This window comes from Eretmochelys imbricata, chromosome 5 (genome assembly GCF_965152235.1).
Source record: "Eretmochelys imbricata isolate rEreImb1 chromosome 5, rEreImb1.hap1, whole genome shotgun sequence".
In the NCBI taxonomy this organism is placed as follows: domain Eukaryota; kingdom Metazoa; phylum Chordata; order Testudines; family Cheloniidae; genus Eretmochelys; species Eretmochelys imbricata.
Window position 1 is genome coordinate 52,994,455 of NC_135576.1, and position 25,025 is coordinate 53,019,479.

At 38.7% G+C, this 25,025-nt stretch overlaps 1 protein-coding gene across 7 annotated transcripts in view; it reads left to right on the forward strand.

Annotated features, from left to right (window-relative positions):
* XRCC4 (X-ray repair cross complementing 4) overlaps positions 1-25,025 on the forward strand; it is a 285,182-nt gene that overhangs the window by 155,770 nt on the left and 104,387 nt on the right. For all 7 annotated transcript variants that reach the window (XM_077817149.1, XM_077817156.1, XM_077817157.1 and 4 more), the window contains exons 5-6: positions 2,608-2,760; positions 3,666-3,772. In XM_077817149.1, the coding sequence (XP_077673275.1) occupies positions 2,608-2,760; positions 3,666-3,772 (260 nt within the window). The remainder of the gene's footprint in view (positions 1-2,607; positions 2,761-3,665; positions 3,773-25,025) is intronic.

Here is a 25,025-nt window from a genome sequence, read left to right on the forward strand (position 1 = left end):
TTATACACATTGTAAGGAGAGTGATCACTTTAAAAATAGCTATTACCAACAGGAGAGTGAGTTTGTGTGTGGGGGAGGGGGGAGAGAAAACCTGGATTTGCGCTGGAAATGGCCCAACTTGATTATCATACACATTGTAAGGAGAGTGATCACTTTAGATAAGCTATTACCAGCAGGAGAGTGGGGTGGAGGGAGGTATTTTTTCATGGCTTGTGTGTATAAAAAGATCTTCTACACTTTCCATAGTATGCATCCGATGAAGTGAGCTGTAGCTCACGAAAGCTTATGCTCAGATAAATTGGTTAGTCTCTAAGGTACCACAAGTACTCCTTTTCTTTTTGCGAATACAGACTAACACGGCTGTTACTCTGAAACCTACACTTGTATATGCAGTTCATATATGTAAATGGAGATAATGGTTAATTTCAACCCTGTTGAAGTCAATGATATTACACCAAGGATTAATTTGGCTTGGCATTTTAAACCATCTTGCTTTTATGCTGAATCTTTATTTAATCAGGTAGTGGGTTTTGGCACTCTCCATCCACCCCAAAATTGGATAAAGATGTCACTGCTAGGGCTTGTGACTCTTTGTACTGTGCTTTAACATTTTGGTGTATATTGTTCCATTAAACGGTTAAAATTCCCATTTATAGATGGAAAGTCTCCTGGTAGTTGATTAGTACATATGATGTTTCTTTTAAGAATTATTGAACCGATCTATATGGTAATAATGTTCAGCATGATTTGCATTTAAATTAGATGAATTATTTATCAACTATCAAACATATCCCAAAAGCATGTCACAGCAGACTAAGTTAATACTTCATAAGATTCCTTTCTTTTGTCTTTTTCATTTTATAGGCATTTCATATAAAAATGATGAAATAACCAATACTTGTTTTAAATACACATTGAAAAAAATAATGCTATTACAGTGTTGATACTTCCGTTTTTATAACTTACCGGTAGTTTTTCAATAGCTATTGAATAAAAACCCACAAATTTTTGAACAATGCTTTTGAATGTTCTAACTGTGAAAAATGGCATGTCTTCCAGAATCAGCCTCTTCATCACAACTCTCTTATATATCAGTCCAATGGAAGATAGAATCATAGAAATGTAGGTCTGGGAGGGATCTCAAGAGTCCATCTAGTCCAGCCTCCCCTCCCCCCCCACCCCCCCAAAAGCAGGATTAAGGACACCTGAACCATCTTTGACATTGTTCTGATATTGTCCATACATTTGTGGTATTTAATCATCATTTGCTTTATTATTTTACCTACCATGTCTATGTTCTGAAGTCTGCAATGAGCAGTAAGATCATTACTAGCTTGTATATTTATTTATATATTACACACACAAATCTACACTAAAAACACTTAAGGTTGCAAAGTCAAGAACTAAAAAACTAGGAAATACCAGCATTAAAGTTGCCTGTTAGATTACCATGTTTTTCACAGGACCTCTGCTTCATTCAATGCGCAGCACTTTTTTATTCATATTGTGGCCCCATTCCTTATTTACTGGACACTATATATTTATTTATACACTATTTATTTTGTTGATTTTAGATTCTTGGTTGAAATTTAAGGTCAATCCATTTTTTATTTAAAAACCAAAACAAACTAACCCCCTTATATTTAGATATCGTATAAAAACTTGAGGTTGACCCTATTCCAAGATGTCATTCAGCAGAACTCTTAAGATTTTTGCATATAGAATTAGGTATCCCTCTAAAAAGTAGTTTACATTAGATACAGAAAAAAAGTCATTTACTCTCCAGAATTAGGGCTGCGAGTGTCTTAAAAATCTCAGCTGTCTCGCTGTACAACTCAAATAAAACAAACAGCACAACATAGGGTTTGTTAGCATTGTAGTTGTTTGTATGCCAGTAGGAAATTGAAATTGCCACAAATCCTGCTTCAGTGATTCTGCTGAATCAGTTTCAATATCCTGCTGCATCAGAGGAACAAAGACTTCAGAGGATGAAAGGGACAATAAGTGGGCAAATGTTCATGTACCATACACACCTGCTTCTGGAATCCTGATAAAAATTAAGTGGTTTTGCATGAGTTGCCAGGAACATCAGCTGGAATTTTAAGATAGTTTCAACACATTTGGAGGGCTTGTTTTTTTCCTGTATATAAATATACATTAAAAATGCAAATCAGAATGAATAGGCTTAAATTTTGGGCCCATGGAATTTGACGATTAACTCTCTATTTATAATCTCAGTAAGTGTATCCTTCTAAATTATACACGCTATGCTGAATTCACCATTGAATCTAAATAACTCTGATATCTAACATGTAGCTGTCTGTATAGTATACACATAATCTAACCTCTAAGAAACGGGTTAGGGAGAAACTTTCCCTGTGGGCAGATTATTATATAACTGCCTCCTGTAGGACTTTTTTCATGTTCCTCTGAAGCAGCTTCTATTGACCTTTCTGGGGACAAAACGCTGGACTTGATGGACAGTTGGTGTGATCCATAATGGCAATTCCTATGTACCTCTCTTCCTAATTATATTTTAGGAGGGCTGGTATTACTATAGAACATTGGTAGTAAAATGTGAAGATATTAACTATTGTTATATTTTAGGCTGGAAAAATGTGTGGAAGCTAAAGAAGAACTGGAGGCAGATCTTTACAAAAGATTTATTCTTGTGCTCAATGAAAAGAAAGCAAAGATAAGAAATTTACAAAAGTTGTTAAAAGAAGCTCAGGAACCTGCAGAGGATACAACACATGCAAGGTATTTGTTAATTTGCTCAAGTTATTTGTTGTGCCTGGCACATACATAGGTTTCATTTGTATTTATTAAGTTTTAATAGATGGTAGTGTAATCATTGTTTCAATGTAATAACAATTAATAAATCATAATATGTTATGAGGTGCTATGTTAAATACAAAAAGAAAAGGAGTACTTGTGGCACCTTAGAGACTAACCAATTTATTTGAGCATGAGCTTTCGTGAGCTACAGCTCACTTCATCAGATACATACCGTGGAAACTGCAGCAGACTTTATATATACACAGAGAATATGACTCAAAAGGAAGAGTAAATTAGCCACTACCTGAGGTGTCACTGAATGTCTCTTATCTAAGCACTGACCAGGGCTAAGTTTCTGAGTGGTATGGCTTCAATGAAAGGTGTTTAATTAAAATTGAATACAGAGATTTACTTAACTGTAAATGTTTCCTGAAACATTTCAAATTATTTCTTGGGCGGGGAGCAGGGGGTGGAAATGGATAGTGTTTTGTGTCAGAGTACAATTGATCCCTAGACCCATTCCAACCTGCCTTCACTAGTTCCTCAAGTGCCTCTTAAAAACTCTCTTCTTCCAAAATGCCTTTCCTCCTTAAAGAAGTGTTAATAGTGAGGTGATTGGAAATATTTACTTAAGAAGCAAATAACATTTACTTAGAAAAAAAAAATCCAAACCAAAAAAAAATCATGGAACTGCCAAGAGACACACGTTAAATCAATGACATTGTTTTAATCCGGTCTGACCCCACTTCCTTTTAGGACATTATCTATCTAGTTTGTTTATCTAAGTTGTGAAGTCTTCAGGATAGGGACCTAGTATTGACCTCTGTCTGTAAAGTGCTGTAGAAATAGCAGCTAACAGATGGAAAATTACCTTTCTGTTGTTCTAGGGATAGCATGGCTACAGTCCAAACTGCTGTTGAAAGAGAAGGAGATTATGATGGCAGCACAGATGAGGAATGTGAAAATTTAACACAGCCTTCTACATTAGCATCAGGTAAGACAGAATATGTTGTTCTCATTGGCGATATTGCGAGCAGGCCAATTATGTTACATGAATAAACTATAATGACGACAAAACACTACCTGACAAATTGCTTTGTGACAAGCCAATTTACAAGCATTTAAAAAAAAGCCCTCTATTGAAGCAGAGTATAATGCTGACATTTCAAATTAAAGGAAGTATTAAAAAACATGTAGCGTAAATGAAGGAAATGTCGTTGTTTATGAAATGACAAATTACATACTTTGCATAACCAATAGCCATTTTACAGTATCTGAACCTTTTTTACAGTATGTGAACTGTCAACAATTACATTTTAAGTTCCAGGAATCATTATGTACACGTAAAGATTGCTGGGATTTAAAATGTAATTGTTGACAGTTCATAGTCTGTAGTAAAAAAAAAAAAAAAAGGCTTTAACTGCAATCAGGAGAGTTTTTTGCTCTATTTTTGTAGTGCACAAATGGAGCAAAACTATTTTTATAACATCCAGCAGAATTCATTGAAATTTACTGGGATGCTCTTAGCCGCAGGTAGTTGAGTGTGAAAATTAAGTTGATTAATCCGCCTAAGACTGGAGAAGTGGGAGTACATCGTATAGGGATTGCCCATTTCACAATACACTCTATAAAACTTCACATCATACGAATTTTCAGCTTGGTGTGTCAAATGCTGTGTGTGCAAATCTCTGTAGAGGGAATGCTGTCAGGGCATAAAAACTGCCTTACACTGACAGCTACCACATACTTAAGGATTTTCCTTCAGGATTATTGATTTTGTATGGTTTCTCTCACCTGAGCCATTTATCTCTACTATAGGGTAAGATAATCAAAGAAAGATATAAGCAGATAACTGACATGCTTGTTGTCTTCAGTGGGAGCTGAGGTTCTCAGCACCATAGTGTAATTAGTCTCCAACTCTGTAGTGCGAGTGTATGGGTTTGTTGAAGACCTTCTAACACAATTGACATAGGTAATAGATTTAGAAAGTAGCCAGCCTTGTAGCATGCATTTAAGTGAAGAAAGAATGTGAAGTGCAGACACTATCCAAAGAAATAATTTTCTGTTGACAAACTGGTAGTGGTAAAGTATCTGTTTAGTTGATAATTCTTTGCTTTCAATCTGTATTTCATCAGTGGCACAAACAATGTCTTGAGAAATACTCCATTTAGTAAAATGGCACGGAGAAGGGATAACTTCAATTATCAACTTTTTGCTAGATCCAGTAATAATTAAGCTGCTAGATAGCATTTTTATGACAGACATCTGTGTAGCATTTCCTTTAACTGCCTAGCATGAGAGACTGAACTTGATGCCTGAATTTGTAGGGAGAAAAGCACGTGCATAATCTTTTAGCTATGAAACATGTTTACTCCACTTGCCTGTGAGAGTCAGATATGTTCAGAATGGCTTTCTGTGACTATCAGAGAAAATAACATGAACATGATGTTCAGGTAACAGACAAACTGTTCCAAAGTAATGTGTTTAAAAAGTCAAGCTTTTTATAGTAATGTTAACTCTGTGGCACTAAACATGTAGTGAAGTTGGGGCCAGATAATACTTCCTGGTTCTGGGCACAACAGGTTTCCTCCATAAAATAGTCTTCCCTTCCCACAAGGAAGAAGTGTACCTATGCCTCTGCAGTACTGCTCTCCTTTCCCAGTGCCCTACTCAGGCCTGTTCACCTCTCCAAGGATCGATGCTGGGGGATGGGTGGGGACTGAATGAACCTTGGGGAGGAGGTGAGTGGTTCAGGGATGAGGTTTGGGGAGAGAAGGGGAAGATGCACACAGTCCACCTTCAGGCTCCACAGACCTTAGGCCTAAAAGATGATTCCGTCCCAGACTGTATTAGCTTCTCCTTGTAGCACTCACTCCTTGGAGCAAACAACACCTACGATTTTTTTTTAATAACATTGCTTTTATGTTTCCTGTGTAGTTGGGGAGTAATGTTGTTGCAACACTGTCAAGGCTCCGAAGCTGTTACAGCTGCTTAGTGCTTCTGTCCTTGGAGCTCTTGTGTTATCAGCACTAGCAGAGAGCACAGACTGCTAATTCAGCAGACCTCGATGTTACTCCGAGGGAAAGACCACAGGCACGGTTCAGTGACAAAGGGACTCAGCCAGGTTTATTGCCCTCAAGGCACAGTCCTAGCGACTTGCACAACTTGTACAAGTACATTCACCCATGAGTGCCCCATGGCAAGGAGCGGCACCGTCAGCAGTGGTAGTTTCTGCTGTCCACTCGGCCACACAAAGGGTTAAGGCAAGGTACACTGTCATTTACAGACTGAGACAAACAACTGGGATAAACAAGTTATGTAGCACCTTACATATTTCATGGCATTTGTTTGTTACTTTCTCTTGTACCTTGTCCTGATATCTTGGACAAAACATCCCTATTCATTATTCTGTCAAACCATCTTATCTTGTACCAGATTGGGGTGTATCTGTACTAGCCTTCTGAAATATATTTATGTAAATATCTAGTGCCTAGTATTTCTTAGGAACACCTGTATTTTAGCAATGCTAGAGGCAACTTTGCTAAGTTTATGTATCGGACGGTGAACTTGTAAGCATTTGCTTTAATATGTGGCCTGACTTTGGCTCACAGCCTGTGGTTTAGGCACCAGGTTTTGCACCAGGCCCAGTGCTCCAGGCTCTCTGTCTCTCTACTACATCCTGTTCAATTATTTATTTATTTACATTTTCCTCCCATTTAGATCTGCAATTTAACATTGCATGGGTAACGTAGAATCACAGAATAAAACAAGCTCTTGTATTTTCCACAAAATATAAGATGTATTGATTGTGCACAAATTCAAGTGAGGTTTTTGTCAGGGTCCCTTCCATGCAACAGTTTGATAACCTGTAGAAATTTAGGTCTTTCCATTGTTTGCAATAAAAATATTGGACAGTGCAAGCCTGTATGATCTATAGAATATTTTATAACTGCAGTGCCTAATTCATGGCTCCTGGCCAGCATCAACAGAAATATCCAAATGTTTTTCCTCAAATTTGCACACCATTACGTTAATACTTTGTGTTTAAAAAAGTGACAGTTACAGTTGGATTAGAAGGAATATTAATATAAGACAAACAAAGAAACATCAGATATATTTGAGAAGTATAGCTTCATAAAATATTCTATGTTACTTGCTAAACAAGACCTGTAAAAATATATCCACCCATTTGTCCCTGGTGAGTGGAAAATGTACCTGGGGAGTTGGTGAATGTAGCAGACAGAAAATGAGAAGAAGATCATCAGTTTCATAAGGGTTCAATAGCTTTTGAGCAGCAGTTGTATTACACAGACCAGTGTCTTGCAAATTTCACTGTGGTGCTACTCCAAAATGCTCCACCTGTGAAGGAGAAAAAGACTTAAGTCTCCCCTTCCATTGCAAAGCACTCCAGCAGTGGAAGAATGAATTTCTGTTTTACTTGCTGTTTCTGAAGTGCATAGAATTCCAACTGCTCCCAAGAGAAATTTACAATATTGTGGTCACTTTCACTGCTATTGCTGACAAAGCTATTAGGTATCAGTGAATGCGATGAGAATCTGGCACCTTACTGACCCAGTGCTAAGGCTGCTGGTAAGCTGAGACCACTGCCTATGATGCTGACCAATGTTGTCTCATTGTTCCCTGGTATTCCCCCATCAGTCTGTCTATCCATCTCTTGTCTGATACTTAGATTGTAAGCTCTTTGGGATAGGGACTGTTAGAGGGCTTATTCCTTCACCCACTTACTTCCCTGGTCCTTCTCACATGAACAGAGAGCAACAATACCCGAAGTCCAAAGGTGCAAACAATTCGATGTTTATTGGGGTGAACTTCCAGCAAGCATGATTCCAGTTTCCTTCCTTAGTATCCTCCTTCCCAGCTCTGACACCACAGAGCCTTACACCTGTGTCCCTGTTCCCATTCCTACCCTTAGCCAAACATGATTCCAACTTCCTTACTCCCATTCCCTGTTCCCATTTCCCCCTTTAGCAAAACATGATTCCAATTTTCTTACCCCCATTCCCTGCTCCCATTTCCCACACCCACATGCCCACCCACACCCACACCCAGTCACTTCCTCATTGACTACAGATTATATAGTAAAACTTGAGTTCTGCTTAGCTATACCTTAACCAATCATTTTCCTGAAATTTAACTAACCAATCCTAACATATTGTAACATGATTATGTAACCAATTATATCCCACCACCTTAATTAGTTTACACCCAGCAAAATTAATTATACAGCAGACAGGACCAATCACAGAACCAGACAGAGATTATACAGACAAACAATAGCAAAGTGGGAACTACAATGACAAGACAACACAGAAGTGAGGATTTCACATCCCAGCTATTGATAAGTGAGTTCTTGCCAGACAGGATGCTATCAAACTAAGTTTCCTTTTACATTTTCTAGGCACTTCCCTTTCTCTGGAGGTGATAGGAATACAGTCCTGTCCTGATAGTGCCTAACAGCCCAATAGCACCTTATTTCAATGTGACTAGTTTGGAATGTGAGGCTGTGACTGTTCGCTTCCTAGCTTATGGCTGCCTCTGCTGCTTAGCCAAAGGCCTGAGCCTAAGCACAGGGCCACAAACTGTCACAGTAAGAGAAGGCCCTTACACTGGCAGACAGTGGTTTTGATTCTTTCTTTTATACCTCTGGAACTAGCCAAGTGATAAGAATACACCTAAATTCTTAAAGTACAGGCCTTTGCAGACAGGCCTGAATATCTATATCCTAACAGGGACCACCTTTTGGTTCTGTTTGTACAGCACCGAGCACAATGGGGTCCATGACTAGGGTTCCTAAGGGCATGGTAATGAAAATAGTAAATAATAATAATATGTAAGTACATGGATGGTGCAAGCTCAGCCAAGGTAAACAAAAAGAGATGTTGGTTGGAAAAAGGAAACACTTTAAGCTGTTGGCTATATTTCAGACTCTGTCCTCTAAAGGACTTATGACTAAGGCTACATTTTAGTCATGGATATTTTTAGTAAAAGTCATGGACAGGTCACGGGCAGTAAACAAAAATTCATAGCCCGTAACCTGTCCACGACTTTTACTATATACCCCTGACTAAAACTTGGGGGAGGGGGCTGGGTGGTGGCGCGTGGCCTGGGACCCCCGCTGGTGCTGGTGGGGGATGTTGGCGGGGCCAGCAGGCTCCCTACCTGGCTCCGCACCTTCCCCCTCCCAGCAGCAGCAGAGTTTGGGTTACCGAGCAATGGAAGCTGCGAAGCTGGCACTCTGAGCAGAGGCAGCATGCAGAGCTGCCCGGCCACACCTCCGCCTAGGAGCTGAGTGAGGGGGATATCGCCGCTTCCAGGGAGCCCCCTGGGTAAGCGCTTCCCAGAGTCTGCCTCACCCTGTTCCGTACCCCAATCCCCTGTCCCCCCACACCCAAACTCTGCTGCTGCTGGGCGGTGGGGCACAGTGGCCTGAGATTGCCCCAGCAGCGGCCGGTGCGGCTGGTGCAGGGCCTGCCTGAGCTGCCCTCAGGCCAGGCGCACCAGCTGCTGCAGAAGTCACAGAATCTGTGACTTCCGTGAGCTCCATGACAAACTCACAGCCTTACTTACGATCAACAAGGTGATATAGTCTCAGCGTCTTTTTGCACTCATTAGTGCTCCTAGTAGATAGCAACAGTCGTTTAAAAAAAAAAAAAAAAAAGCTTTTTTCCCCATCTTTGGCTTGCCAAGAGACTACGCTTGTTCTCTGATTAGGACCAAGTGTATTGATCACAGTGATCAACTTCAGGTTGTACTATTATCATACACTCTACCAGAGACTAATTGTGTAGGCCCACAAGGAAGCTGCAGCCCTTTCCAGTGGGCTCTCAACCTTTCCAAACTACTGTACCCCTTTCAGGAGTCTGATTTGTCTTGTGTAGCCCCAAGTTTCACCTCACTTAAAAACTACTTGCTTATAAAATCAGTCATAAAGTGTCACAGCATGCTGTACTGAAAAATTGGTGACTTTCTCATTCTTACTATACAATTATAAAATAAATCAATTGGAATATAAATATTGTACTTACATTTCAGTATATAGTATTTAGAGAAATATAAACAAGTCCTTTTCTTTATGAAATTTTAGTCTGTACTCACTTCCCTCGTGCTTTTCATGTAGCCTGTTGTAAAACTAGGTAAATATCTAGATGAGTTGATGTACCCCCGGAAGAGGTCTGTGTACCCAAGGGGTACACATACCCCTGGTGCCGTAGTCCACCTTCTAGACATGGACAATTCAGAGCACAACATAACATTGTTCCACGCTCTCCACTTGCCAGGTACTCCTTTGAAGTGATGCTCCTTTGAACGGAAAGGGGAGGTTCAGATCTGTGATGGTGCTATCCTATTTAGCTGGCTGTGGAGGAAACGAAACAATAGTGCACTGATTTATAGTGTAAACACAATCTCCATCACTAGACGGGCTAAATATTTTTTTTGGTCTGGATTGCGAACCCCTTACTCACCTTGGGGAACTACTGAAATCAGAGAAACTACTTATGGGAGTAACTGCTCCACATTCTGAGCAGGGTTTACAATTATGTTTAAATGGAAGCTTCTATTCTGCAGCAAACAGCCAGCTCTATGGAAAGAGCCTGTATCCACTGAATCCTCATATTTTCCACACCTGTACATTTCTATAGAATTTGCTTATGAGCACACATTGGGAGGTGGTTGTAAGAAACTTAGTCTAATGCCCAAAATAAATAATAGCGAGCCTCTTGCCATTTTGCAGTGTTGTGAAGTGCAAATGTTTTCAGCCCTCTCACTCAGGTTCCCATTTGGGGGATTACATGTTGTGCCTTTTTGAGGCTATGGCCCTTTACATTTAATTAGTTCTCTTGTGTAGTCCAAGCCACCAGTGGCTTGATGCTGCTGGCTCTTAAGCTTTGATCCAAGTTATTAAAAAAATGTCTATTATAACAGCACCCAACTGTGCTGCTGCGGTTAAAATGCAGTCTGTCAGGGCTTCTCTCTTAAAGCCTGTTTTAAGGAGTTTAGAACTTGGGCACTTTAATTCATTTCAAGCTGAAATGCCTTCCCATCCCCCCCCCTCCCCCCCCCCAAAAAAAAGATGTAATTGGAATTGTTTTGTCCTTTCTTTTCTTTTCTTTGTTTTAAATGAAACAAATCAGATTTTTGCTTTTATGATTTTAGATGCATTTCCCTTAAATTGTAGTGAAAATCTACTTTCTTCTGTAACCTGACATTTTGCAGGCACTTTGGGTTTACATTTGTAAAACTGCTTCCCATCTGCGTAGTACACCAGGTCTTTGATTCAAAATGCAGACACAGTGCTGCTTTCACAAACTTGTTATTTTCTTTTCACAATCCTATTGTTCCAAATGTTGCATTAGGGAAGGGGTTAATCTAGAATAGCTATATTAACATTTGAAAACAGCCTACTCTGCATACACCTGTCACTTCTTTTGCACATTCCTTATTATATTGATATTAACATTGTGGTATAATTGAAAGTCCTAATCTCTGAATGAGCTATTGCAGTCTGTTGAATAAATCTACTAGAACATCAATAATTTGCAGAGATGACTGAAAGAACCATTGTGGATTACTGAATTTTATGAATAAGCAAATAACCAAAATAGTGAATCACAACATGCATTTTATTTGACAACTGTAGTTTAGTTGTGACTACACTGGTTCGTATTAGAGAATGTTCTGTAGTTTTTTTTTCTAAAGCTTAGTACGTTGTTGTGATGACCCAGCATTTCACTACAGCACTGCCCTGTTACATTTCAGAAAATTGGGGAGAGGCCATTGATTTTTGTATGCAAATTATGGGATCAGGTGTATTAATAAAGCACTAGTTGCCGAGATTCTATTTCAGTATCTATTTTTACATTCACTTACATTTGTATTTGGAAAAAACCATGAACTCACTGGATTCTAACGCCCAACCCTGATGTACTTCCATCAATACATTTAATTTTGCCTATTTTAAGATGATAATACAATAAAAGAGCAGTTCAAATAAAGAAGCAATATAACTTTTTCTTTAGGAGGGTGAAGGAAGATTATGTCAGTAGCTTTCCTTTTCCTTTATCATATCACATGCACAAACAGTGCTAATGGCTCTTCTAGGCACTAGTTGACTCTATTTGAGAGTGACCTGGAAGAATAAAGCCAGAAAGACCTAGCTGTCAGTCATACTTCACAAACAATTTTGAACTGAAAATGTACCCACCCACTGTGTGTCTCCTGAGTGCTAGTGCTGATCCAAGTGGGCTGTTTTATAGTAGACCTGGGTCTGAACCAAAACCTTGGATCTGAAAAACCTTAAACTCTTGAACAAGATTCATGTTCCAAGGAAGGAGGGAGCAACTCTAGTTTTTGTCAGAATTAGCAGGAGTATCCTTTCATCAATGGGAAGAATCAGTTCTTGAGTTAGAGAGTTGTTCAGAAGAGCTGATCGCAAGGTTCTATAATCCTGAGCAGCTGGATAAAGCCTTTATTTTCAGCTGTTGAAGAAGGCTGCATATGAGATGCAATCAACAAAGCCAGACTAGATTTCACAGACTAGAAATCTGGGAAGATTTTGAAGAGCAGCACACTCAACTATAGTTTGGTGGAAGAACATAATGCCTGCAACTGATTGCAAATTTAAAAACAATGATTTTTAACATGAATCCTTGATATGGTGTCTTTTTAGATTTCAGAGTTAATGCTTTGCGTGCACTCTGTCATGACTCTTGTGGTATAGTCTGTTTCAGATAGAGGACTGTGGAAATGAGTTTTTTCCACTTGTTTTTAACCCGATTTATCTCACAAAGTAAAGGACTTCCAGGCCAGACTTTGGGTTCTCTGAGTCATTCTTCCAAACAAGATCTTCTGATCCTTGATAGCAGTTTACCTGCTCATCCAACAAACATCTTTGTGCTTCCTTACATACCATATTTTATGCATAGAACACTCTCCTTGAACTGATCTATAAGGTCATGTTCAATCAAGCCCTTTTGTCAATTTTGGAAGGGTTGTACATTGGGGCTAATAGATCAGAAAAGAATCAGATAAGGTGGCTTGAGAGTAGAGTATGGGGTTAGAAGTCAGGAGGTCCTGAGTTCTAGTAATCTTTTACTATGTATTTGTACTGGCCTTGGACAAGTGACTCCATCTTTCCGTGTGTTTCCTGATGTGTAAAAAGGTATAATACTTATCCACCTACCTGACAGGGATGTTGTGAGGGTTTTTTAGTTAATATTCATACAGTGCTTTGGATGTTGGAAACACCATATAAATGCCAAGCATTACTACTGAGTCAAGTAAATTAAAAATGTTTGGGAGATTTTTTTCTAATGAATTTTGATCAGTGCTTAAAATAGGGAAGAGGAATAGGTATCTTACTTCTGGCCAGTTGAAAGAAGCTGAGGAGGGAAATGAAGTATACGCCTAATTTTTAGTTCAAATTTTGAATTTAGTGACTATTTTAATGAATATCCAAATTGTACTACCCTAGAAAGTTTATGCCTCTTTGTGCATAGATTTGGGGTAGATGAAAGTCTGATTGCAAGTTATGCAAAAATGAAAAAGAAAGAAAAGTGTTTTGCTATCTTTTTCTACCTTATTGCAATAATTGCAAAGCAAAACTGTAAAGTTTTGAGCTACAAAGGATTAATAGGAATTTTTGAATTTGTCAGTTTATTCTGTGATCTTCCCTAATGTAGTGCATGAGTAGGAAACCTGAAAGAAGGTGATTTATTCAAAATACCTGTTTCACTCTTTCTAACTCAAGTAGTGTAGTACAATTTTTATAGTTCATTTGCTGTAGAAGCCCTTTAAAAATAAGAATAATAGAAACATGACGATAAAGAAAAATGTTGGTATTGTGATGCACTATAGGCAATATATATAAAACTTCATTCAAATGTATATGAACTCAAAAGCCCCATAATACATACAATAATAATAATAATAAAGAAAATTGTTGTATACTAAGGGCTTGATCCAAAGTCCACAGAAGTCAATGGAAATGTTCCCTTATCTTCACTTGGGTTTGACTTACACCCAAAATCCATTAATGTGCTTCAACTATTTACTGTTTAGCTCATTTTACTATTTTTGAATTTAAATTCTCATCCATGATGATAGGTTCTCTCATAAAATTAGTTCCCTCTTTGTCCCAAGGATTATTAGTTCTTATCCTCAAAGAAGCAGCATGTACATCAGTATGAAAGATGTTGACAGTGAAGTACTGAAGTAGATAAATTAAATTTTTTAAAAGGAAGCTTTAATTAATGTCAGTCCTCAGTGATGAAAAAAATCCACAGGAATGGTTTGGCATGATGCCAAGCTGCACTGGTAACTGCCATTACCAGACAATTTCTATCTTTGAAAAACCGGTACAGTGAGCTTCATGCTGGAAAGCCTGGAAGCTCTCTTTCAGCTTCATGATGAAAAGCTCTCCACAGGGCACTTTCCCTAGATCTGCATAACATGACATGCACACACTCGAGGTTGGGTATCAAAGCTTTGTAAAACAAAGATGGAAAAAGGGGTTCTAAAATAAAACAGTCCAGCAGCAATAAATAACAACAAAAATTGCTGCTCTGTAAAAGTCATTCTAAATTCATCTTCTATTATACAAACTCCTAGCTATTTCCTAGTTGTTTCTAAAGGTAAATAAGACATATTTAAGATGTGCATTTCTGACTAATATACAGAAGTGCTCCAAGGAGAAACTGTTTCTTCAAAAACCTTTGTACCAGGCAATCACATGTTATATTTCCGTATAACAAATCTTTTGAAAAACATCTACTGATATGTAACTTTACAAGAAGGAAGCACTTTTCAAAACTGGAGTTGGCAGCAGCGGCTTTATTAGTATTCGCGCGTTGCCTTACTGTATAAATTAAAAGGAAGAAAAGACACAAAGCCAAACCAAAAGCATCATAAACTCCACATTCTGCTTTTTAAAATCAAAAAGAGAAATAGAATCAAAGGTACGTGCTATTGAGGAAAAAAAAGGATCCCTTTGTTGCAAAAACCTATTTATACATGGTTACTTCTCTGTTCTGTTTATTTCATTCAAGTATCACATATTCAATGTGACAAGTCCAAAGCCTCTATTAATAGCTAAGAGTTAATTCATGAGATTCCAAGCTTCACAAATTACATGTGGAAAGGCAGTTTGGATTTATCACAAAACATTCCCTGGTATTTGATAATATATATTCTAGAAATTGGATATCTTTCACTAAGGATGAATTAAGTCTCCATTTGGCATGTATATGGTCAGACTTAATGATAATATAGGTCTGTACATCCTGACCATTGCTAAGTACTGCTTTAGAAATTGAGAACCTAGCTGTGCTTGAAGAATGATGGGTATAAGGCAAAGTATGATTACAGACATCTTTCTGCACTTTCCCTACTCAATTCAAAATTATAAATTAATAAATGTTTTTTTCTTTTTTTTGCAGATAGGAGTTATTAGATTGATTTAGCTCACCTGGGATTAACCAAGATGCTAAAACCCTCAGACTTAATTCTGTATTCCTCAGACACTCAAAACACTCAGTGACACATCTCTGGGACTAAGAAAAGCAGTACTTGTGGCACCTTAGAGACTAACAAATTTATTTGAGCATAAGCTTTTGTGAGCTTCATCGGATGCAGCTGTAGCTCATGAAAGCTTATGCTCAAATAAATTGGTTAGTCTCTAAGTTGCCACAAGTACTCCTGTTCTTTTTGCGAATACAGACTAACACGGCTGCTACTCTGATCTCTGGGACTATGATTTAAAAAAAAAATTAGGTACATAGAGTTGGGCACCTAAGTGAGCTGTTGGATACCCAAAACTTTTGAAAATCTCGTCAGTTATTGAGGTGCCTATATAAGGAGTGACTTTAGGTACCTGTTTTGTTTTGTTTTTAATTTGGCCAGGGAGTTTTGGGTTTCAAGGAATGCAGGACAAGCCCTTTAGAGAGAGACAGTGGCTATCAACTGCACTCAAGATTACATGGGGCATAATATAAATAAAATGGGAGAAATTGGCATATACGTTTACATATGTTAGTACTTCGGAGTGTAATATGTATATTTCTCAACTATCGTGTCTCCAAGGTAAGAATATTTTCTAATAACAGTAAAATAAATATTTCCCAATGAAAGAATAGCTCCCTTTAACAGTTATATAGTTGTCAGATTAGTCTAAACAACCTACGTAACCCATTTCAACCTTAAATTATTCTAGCAGAAGAGTATATTGCAGTACTGGGGCTATTTATTCCTCAAAATTTTGTATCTTTATGTATTCAGTTCCTTTCATATATCAAGAAAAAAGCTTAACTAATTAAGGTTTTTAAGCATAAAAACTAAACCAAGCAATGCCAAGATGTAAAATATGAATAAATAAAAATTGACAGTTATTCCCTGTTAAAAACAGTTGAATTCCCAATACACCTCTTCAAATATTAACTTCTTCAATTATCTAGAAAACCTTCAGTTATTTTACATAGTTTTTATAAAATGTGTATCATTAACCAAGCACTTCACTTGTAACTTTATCACTCCCATTTATATCAATGTATAAAAGTATTGCTATGTGGCTCTTAATTTTAAAAAAGAACTTCCTAATTCTGATGGTAAGAAATACCTTTGAAGCTTTTATTTTTCTCTTTAAGAATTGTATAATAAAAACCCCAAGTCATTTCCCAGAAGATGTTTTGAAAGAAATGTGTCACTGCCAACACAAAGGGGAAGACCTGGAACACCTCTGTGTGACCTGAGATGCTAGTTTCTTGCATCACCGATCAGCATAAGTGACAGCCAAACAAAATGTTAATGAAGCAACTAGTCGCCATTTAAAGGAGCGCACGTAAAATTATATCAGCGAATCTAATTTGCGCTATTATCAGGGATTGAAAAGGGAAGTACCTTCAGGCAGCCTGTAACACAGAGCTCCACTAATGAGAGTCTAATTTATCTCATTCAAATGCTACTTTTCTGTAGCCGAGGAAAACTATTTTATTGCACCATCAAATACAAATAGTCTGTTAGTTTTATTAATGAAAGTACTTTTTCCACAAGCAGAAAGCAAAGAAACAGCAATTTTAACTGTGAGATTACTATTATCTTAGTTCTTTAGCCTAGAAATATTGGTAAGACAATGTACTACCTGGCATGTGGTTTTAGTCTGTTTGAAACAGAAGAATTGGAAGTACAATAGGAACTAGAAGCTTTTTTGACAATCATTTTACTTGCCAGTGTGTTCAAAAAAGTTAAAGCATATTATTTTAATGTCAAATGTTTATAGTAATTACCTGACTCTGCTTTCATTGGCATAACATAGTAACAATGTATAACAGGTTTCAGAGTAGCAGCCGTGTTAGTCTGTATTCGCAAAAAGAACAGGAGGACTTGTGGCACCTTAGAGACTATCCAATTTATTTGAGCATAACCTTTCATGAGCTACAGCTCACTTCATCGGAGCTCACTTCTTCGGATGCATCCGATGAAGTAAGCTGTAGCTCACGAAAGCTTATGCTCAAATAAATTGGTTAGTCTCTAAGGTGCCACATGTCCTCCTTTTCTTTTAATGTATAATAGTTTATTTTATATTTTTGCACAGTGCTAAACGGAGCTCAGCAGTTTATGGCATTTGGCAAAATCACCTGCTTATCTTTGCACTATAAAGTGTGGTTTATGCTGCTTGTTGTGCATCAACCGTCATCATAAAACTTATTTAAACATTGCTGTTTGGTCCAAATCAGTATTAAAAGCACTCTATTCATTACTTGCTCCTTGGCTAGAATCTGCCACTTATTCACCGATTACATTAAGTATGATTAATTGTAGGCTGCCTGTTCCTTCATTTTACAACAGCAAATCTGAGTCACAATTCCCAGTGCTAACTAATTTTATAATGTGTAATAAGGTGTGCTTACCAAAACTCCCAACAAACCAACACTGCTTTATTTGTATGGTAGTTCAGCAGAAATGACCTACTTTATAGAAGATTAAAAATGCTGTCCCCACCCCCAGTGAAGCTATTTACTAAATCCTTCTGATTTCTATTTGTGGTCTTATGTAGCAAAAAGCTCCTTAAACCTATATGATGCCACCTTCAAGCTCTGCCATCTACAATTGCCTTGACTAGAATATACTGATTAATATAAATTAGCCCTCCCCTCAACAAAAAAAATCATTAAATGTTTAGTTATAATCATATTTTACAGCACCCAACAATACTGTGAAAGTTAAGAACCTGGCAGCATTATTGGGGCCAGATGCTCAGCTGGTATAATTTGGACAATGATGCGATACTGACTTATTCCAGCTGAGGATGTGGTCCTCAACACCTACAGAAGTCCACAAGATAGATAGTGGAACTTAAAAGCAAAATGTCAGCTATTCAGGAGCCAAGGTGGCAGTTGGCTTATTCTGAAACAATTGTGGTATACAGTGGTTGTGATAAAAAGAGATATCATAGGCATGCCAATAAATGGAAGAAAGGGACTGCAATACAGCCTGATACTGGTAAACTGAGTTAAGAAAAATAATAAAACAATGTCATGGTAAGAAAAAGTGTTTACATCCCTTCATTAGGGCCAGGAGGAACACCGAGACAATAGCACAGAACAGGAAGAAATGACTTCACACAGTCTTACTACAGGCCTAATCCAACCACCATAGAAATCTGTTGACTTCAAGTGACTGGATTAGGCTTTATGTTAGGCCAAGTATTCATTACAGATTCTCAGTAAGAATGACTACTATTGCAGGGTGCTTCTGGCCCTTTAAGAGGGAAGAAGCTAGTCTACCTGTGACTGGTTATCTGGCACCCCCCATTAGGCTTAAAAGGGGGCACGTGGGCTAGAGGGAAACAGAAAGAACATCAGAGAGTTACCTTGGGTGGGGGTGGCAGAGAATGCAGAACGCCCTACAGGGCTTCCCTGGAAAGATGGAGGAATTGCCAGGAAGCCAGCAGAGGGAAATACCTACTGACCTTCTTGTGCTAGAGAGCCATGGCCAGAGAATGCTGTAGAGGGCTGAAGGCTCTGAAGAGCAGTAAAGGGAGATGCCTGCTGGTTCTCTGAGCCTGATAGCTGAAACCAGAGGGCCAGAGATAGCTCAAGGCTGGGATGAGGCATGGTGAGAAATGTTGGAGCTGAAGAAAGCCTAAGCCTGGTGAGAGACACATGGACTGTACATTGATGGACTGTTGGGGACTTAATTTTGTGTGGTTTATACACACAGGGTTTTCTTTTGTAATAAAGTAATGCCACAAGAGCTACTTATAGTCAAAGACTGTGTAGACTATTTCTGGGAACCATTGGAGGGGAAATTGAGGCAGGCACACTGATCTCCAGGTGCGGGATCACCTTATGACACCTTTGTTATTGGCAGTACAACCACTTTGGATGAATGGGATGCATAAATTGCAGTATCACTTATGTCAGATGCATCGTTTGATAGACAAGGCCCTGTACCCTCTGTTGTACACTGAATTTGCATTCTGTGGCAAGACATGTTGGTTTCCGTGGTACTCTGGTGAAAACTATGAACTGTAAAGTTGTGGGTAGATTTAAAAATCAGTGGGTTTTTAACTGAAATATACAAATGCATATGCAATCAGTATAGTGTTCTATGTGTTGATTTTGATGTTATGCTGTTCACTTTTTTTTTAAATGTACCACAAATCTATGCATTGACTAAAGATAAATGTACTGTGGAAGTTGTCAGGGAAAAGTGGCATCCGTGTGTAACCCTTCAGCCAGATTCAATATGTCTATGGTCCTGGTCCTTCTTGACAAATAATTAAACCAGCTCAAGCCCCCATCCTGAAACCTCTGAAAACTGAAGGCACCCTCCCTGGGTGCCCTTAACAGGCACGACTTTCCCACTTGCAAGCACTCTGAGATTTGCATACAAAGAAGAAAATCATTATTAGTGGACAGGGAACTCAATCATAAGCTTGAGAAAACATAACAACAAAATATACATGCATGCAAAAAGTAAAATATCCCCCACTCCTTTGAGTAGCTTTGACAGTAGTCCTTCTGACTCCCTTTCCAACCACCAGTGAGAATGGCAACAGATAATAATCCTTTGGCCACACCACTCACCATCCCCCAAACCCCACTCATAGTTTGGATCAGTGAGTGGTATTAGTTCAAGTGTGTCTTTGCAGGTCGGTCTCCAGTCCCACGGGAGCTGCTTGTCTGGTCCCACCACCACCTAACTGAGGAATTTATCTTTATTAAGGTGCTGAGTAGGCAGGGCCTCACTGAAATCCACTCAGCTCTGTGACAGTTCTTGCAACAAAGTCCTCTGTCCACATTATCTCTTGCAATGAAGTTCCCATGGGAGAGGAGTCAAGAGCACTTAGGACCCTTGAATAGAGTCCTGGCTGCTTGGAAATGAGCTCTTTGCCATAAAACAAGAGCTCTTTCCCCTCTCCAATCTCCCCTTCCATTACCCTGCAAAATCTGAGTTCATGTATAGTTATGACTCATCAAGTGTCACTATGGGAATTGTGGGTAGATAGCCTATGCAAATTAATCTCTCTTTGTCAGTACTTTTCCCTTTTCACCAATAGGGGAGTAGAAAAGCTCTTTCCTCTGTTGCTCCTGCCCTTAAGGTTTACATGTGCGAGGAACAGTTAGGACTTTTGGCATCCAAAGAAGTATGGGAAGTGGTTCCAGGGACCCAGGATGTGGTGAAGACCTTTAGCAATAATGAAGGGAATAGATTTGCCTCTTCTTTGTGGGTTGAGGTGGAGGTGATTTGAAAGTGGAGACACTGGAGACCTTGAACTTAGTTGCCTACCTCTGAAATCCAAATGCTAAGCATGAAAGACATCACCAGACTGCTAATCATTAAGCTGGACATTCAGTCCAACTGTTGCAAGGCAACGACATATTTGCATCATCAGACCAAAAGGCGAATACAAATTTGTGCAATCAGTCAAGACAGGATTCTGTCATCTGTGACGCATGACAAAGGTTGGAGCATTATCACTGAGAATTCTCAAGTACAATAAGAGTTTTTCAAGCATTCCTTAGAGTATGTAGACCATAAGATTGATGTCATTGGTCTTCATAAAGTGTCAGTAAGGTCAAGGCTATAGGTGGAGGCTTTGTGTGAGTGAATTATGCTCCTTTGTTGGGTTACTGAACGTCTATGGATGCTTCATTCCTCAACTGGTGACATACTTAATTGTCTTTAGCCTCTGTTTGCCAGAAGCAGGCAGTGGACGACGGGACGGATTACTCAAGGTTTGCCTGTTCTGTTCATTCCCTCTGAAGCACCTGGCATTGGCCAGCGTCGAAAGATAGGATATTGGGCTAGACGGACCATTGGTTTGATCCACTATGGCTGTTCTTATGTTCTCTCCTGCTACAGACTATTGAGAAGGTGTGTAAAGGGGACATAAGTTCCCAGAAGTCTAGTGGGAGGAGGGGATGGTTTGCTGCCTCCCCCACCCAAGCCCAAAGGTCCAGGTGGGTGGAAGCTGTGCAAAGGAGGGTGGAGAGGAGTGAGTGGGACAGAGAAGAAGAGGGCCTGGCAGAATGGACCTCTTCTATGTTCAATCCTCCACTAACACAGGTCCTTGAAGGACATTACTGCGGTGAGTTAAAGTTAGGACTGCCCCTGTGCAGCAGTACCTTCCAACGCAGCTGGGTAACCTTGAATCAGTGGGTTCCCTGTGCACTGCTCCCACTGCTTTCACCATGCATGACCACTCACTCTTTACTCCATGGGGTTGTAGCTCTGCTGGCATGGACTGTCAAAGCAATAAGAGTATAAAGTCCCTCCTCCCCAGACGTTTAAAGCTTAATATAGGCAAATATGCATGAGATACGGAGGGGAACAGAACCGTTGTTGGTGAGATCACTGCCAGAGCTTTGTGGAAGAAGTGGATTATGAACAAGGATTTGAAAGAGGGAGAAAAACTTTACATTTCCTTGTTTTGTTTTGTTTAAACTAAGTGGAATAAATAACACCAAATGTGGATAGCACTTCAATGAGATTGGGAACTATTTCCCCTGTTCCCTCCCCTCTCCCCCTGTATGGATTTCTCCTGCTAAAATGTGAAGTTATAGAAAAAAATAAATCTAGCTTGTAACAGTAGCCACTGGAGTCAATGGATACTGACCCATGCCTTATGACAGGGCATAGCCTTTTGTAGCCCCTGACCCATGTAATGTAACCAGGGCCAGGAAATATAAAAAACAGCCTCTTACCAGCCTCTTACTCTTGTGTGACAAAGTTGAATTGCATCTGCTTGTCCTAATTACTTAAGCTGATTTCATACCACTATTGTTATGATTAAAACAGCATTCATTTGTAAATCATGCCTGCTTTAAATATTAACCCAACACATTTTAAATCCTAATCTGAGGGAAGGCATCATGCTAGATTACTTGCTTTAGATGGTGATTTATATCAAGAGAATCTGAACATGGTTCCTGTTATAGAAGAGTTTGTTTTATTATCTTTTGATATCCTTGGGTAACAAGATCAACAGTTTTGTTATTAGTGAAAATAGTTTAGAAGAAAATAACAGGTGTTTTAGTAGTAAAGAGCCAGTAAGAGAGTAAATCATTGGGATATGCAGTATTTTTTGTATGACTGAAATAAGAGATTCTAAAATGAATCTCTTCATGTGCAACCATGTAGGCTAGCAGAAAAACAGATACCAGCTACAATAACTGGAAGGCCTTAGTAGCAGTAGGGAATGTCCTCTTAAGACTGATCTTTAACGTTTGGTCAAACAACTCAGTTTGACGTTTTTCAAGCTTGAAAAAGATGTATTGCCTGAAATGGAATAACTGTGAAAACGTATGGTTACTGGCAATCTAGAAACCACCATAATCTTCCTTATTGCTCATAGACAAGATTCAGGGATGGACAGAATTTATTACTGAAAGATTAGCAAATTAAGAGAGAATGTTTGAGATAGTATTCAGAGAAAATCTTTCCTCCTCTCTGTTACTTCATAGGCTGCAGAAAAAAAGAAATCAGCTACTAACACACTAGTATAAATGTTTGAAAGTCCTTAATGTTTATGGGGGGAAAGGACGATTTTGCATAATCTACACAGTAATCATATTATTGAGTTACTTGTTTAGGAAATATGGAAACAGGAAATATCTCTGTTCATCTATTGAACAAAATTAGCTTTTATAGAATCATAGAAATGTAGAGCTGGAAGGGACCTCAAATGTTCATCTAGTCTAGCCCCTACACAGATGTTAGGACTAAATATACCTAGATCATCCCTGATAGCTGTTTGTCTAACCTGTTCTTAAAAATCTCTCATGACATTTTCATGTAGTGCATTTAATAGTGGGGGTATTTTGAAACAATGGGCCAGATCTTTAGCTGGTGTAAATCAGCATAGCTCCATTAATTTCATTGGAGCTACACTGACTTATGGCAGCTTAATATTTGGCCCAATGTGTTTACTACTACCTGTGCCATGAAGGCATTTTCAAACAGCAATGTTTCACACTCAGCCTTGGACACTAAAGTGTTTTTTTATTGAGTGAGACAGAGTGCATTTATCGGAGAGTATATGGTTGGTGTGACATTCAGAGCTATTCCCTACCTGATTTTGATACCCTTATTCATATTAAATAGTACCTTATTCCATGTGTGATCCAATTAAAGTTAATGGGACCAACTCATGAAATAAGGTTCTACTCAGCGTGATAGGATTGTTAGAATATGGTCCAGTGAAAGGGGTCAGGCATGGGGTCTTGAACATTTTTTTTAGAAAGTCATCAAAGATGGACAGAAAGAATATAGATTTAACATGTTATCTGCAGGACAAAAGTTCTAATGTTACAGGACCTTGGTTGTGCTTTTTGGTGCTGGGTATAAGCTGGAATATTGTGTAGTACTTCATCCCACAACTTTCTGCCCAAGAAGAAAAAAAATGACTTACTGAGCATTGCTTGTACAGGTTTCTCCTTTCTTGGAAAAAGACTAAAGTCAAATGGTACAATATATTTTCTGAGCACATACAATTTACATAGGATCGTGTTCTGGCTTTAAATCAACACCCAATGAAGTCAGTGGTTTCTAAGTGCACGTACTGTGATCAAAACCAGAATATGGCTCAATAAGTTTTGGCATTCTATTCCAATCTGACTTTTAATGAACCTTTATCACATATCTATGTACAGCCTGTATCATATGCATTTTCCTTTTTGGTTTTCAGTAAATGTCATTTCGTAAATTTTTCCAATATTATAAAATAATGGATGCTTACTGTCTTTGTTCTCTGGCAACTCATGTCACAGAATGAGCCTATTATATCCTTTCACTAGGAATATTAAGTTTCTATAATATGCTTTCACTAAAGTTAATATCTGCTTTATATTGTGGAAACTCATCCCTTCCTTCTCACTGTAGACAAGTGCCCAGGGAAAGACCTTCTCCCCCCACCCTTCCCCTCAGTATAGAGGAGTCTGTTGAATTAAATTGTTTCTGCTGGTTCTAATCCTCTGATTTATTCTTACTTTTAAACAATTTATAAGGAGTTTATTCCTCTTTCCTTAAAAATGTAGCAGCAGTTATTGGAGTCATTAGTTAAAAAGAAGCACTTAATCTTAAATCTTAGCCTCCCCCTTAATCCTGATAACACTACTCAGTTATTATATGACTAACTTGGGGTCAGGATGTAGTCCTTTTGTAGTTAACTTTCATCATTGGTCTTGAAAGGTTGACAGATTTTAAACTCATCAGTGACAATAGGTTTCATAGGTAATTCCATGACATAGACGAAGTGTTCCTAATCTGATCTTTTCACTGATTTTGGTATCTGCACTCTTATCTTAAATATCTTATTGTCCCAGGCCCTGATTTTTCATCTTGATCCACGAATGTTGACCTTTGTACATATGTAAATTTCCATAAAAGTCAGTGTATATACCTTGAAGATCAATGGGACTCTGCATCTGCACAAGGGATCTGTGCTTGTCATCTTGATGAAGGGTCAGGGGTGGATTAAAGTACACGCCTCAGGCTTCAACCTTATATTAAGTTTCCATTTATGAAGGGTTAATACATGATTAGTAAATATTATAAGATGTGACAAAGTTCCTCCTCTACCTTGGTGGGTCTTGCGCTTATTGGCGGATTTGCTCGCCTTGGAGCTTCACGGCAGCCCTCAGCTTGGCCATTTTTGTGAACCCACAGTCCAGGTCAACTCCTCCTGTGTCTGACCAGGAGTGGGGAGGTTTGGGGGGAACCCGGGCCCG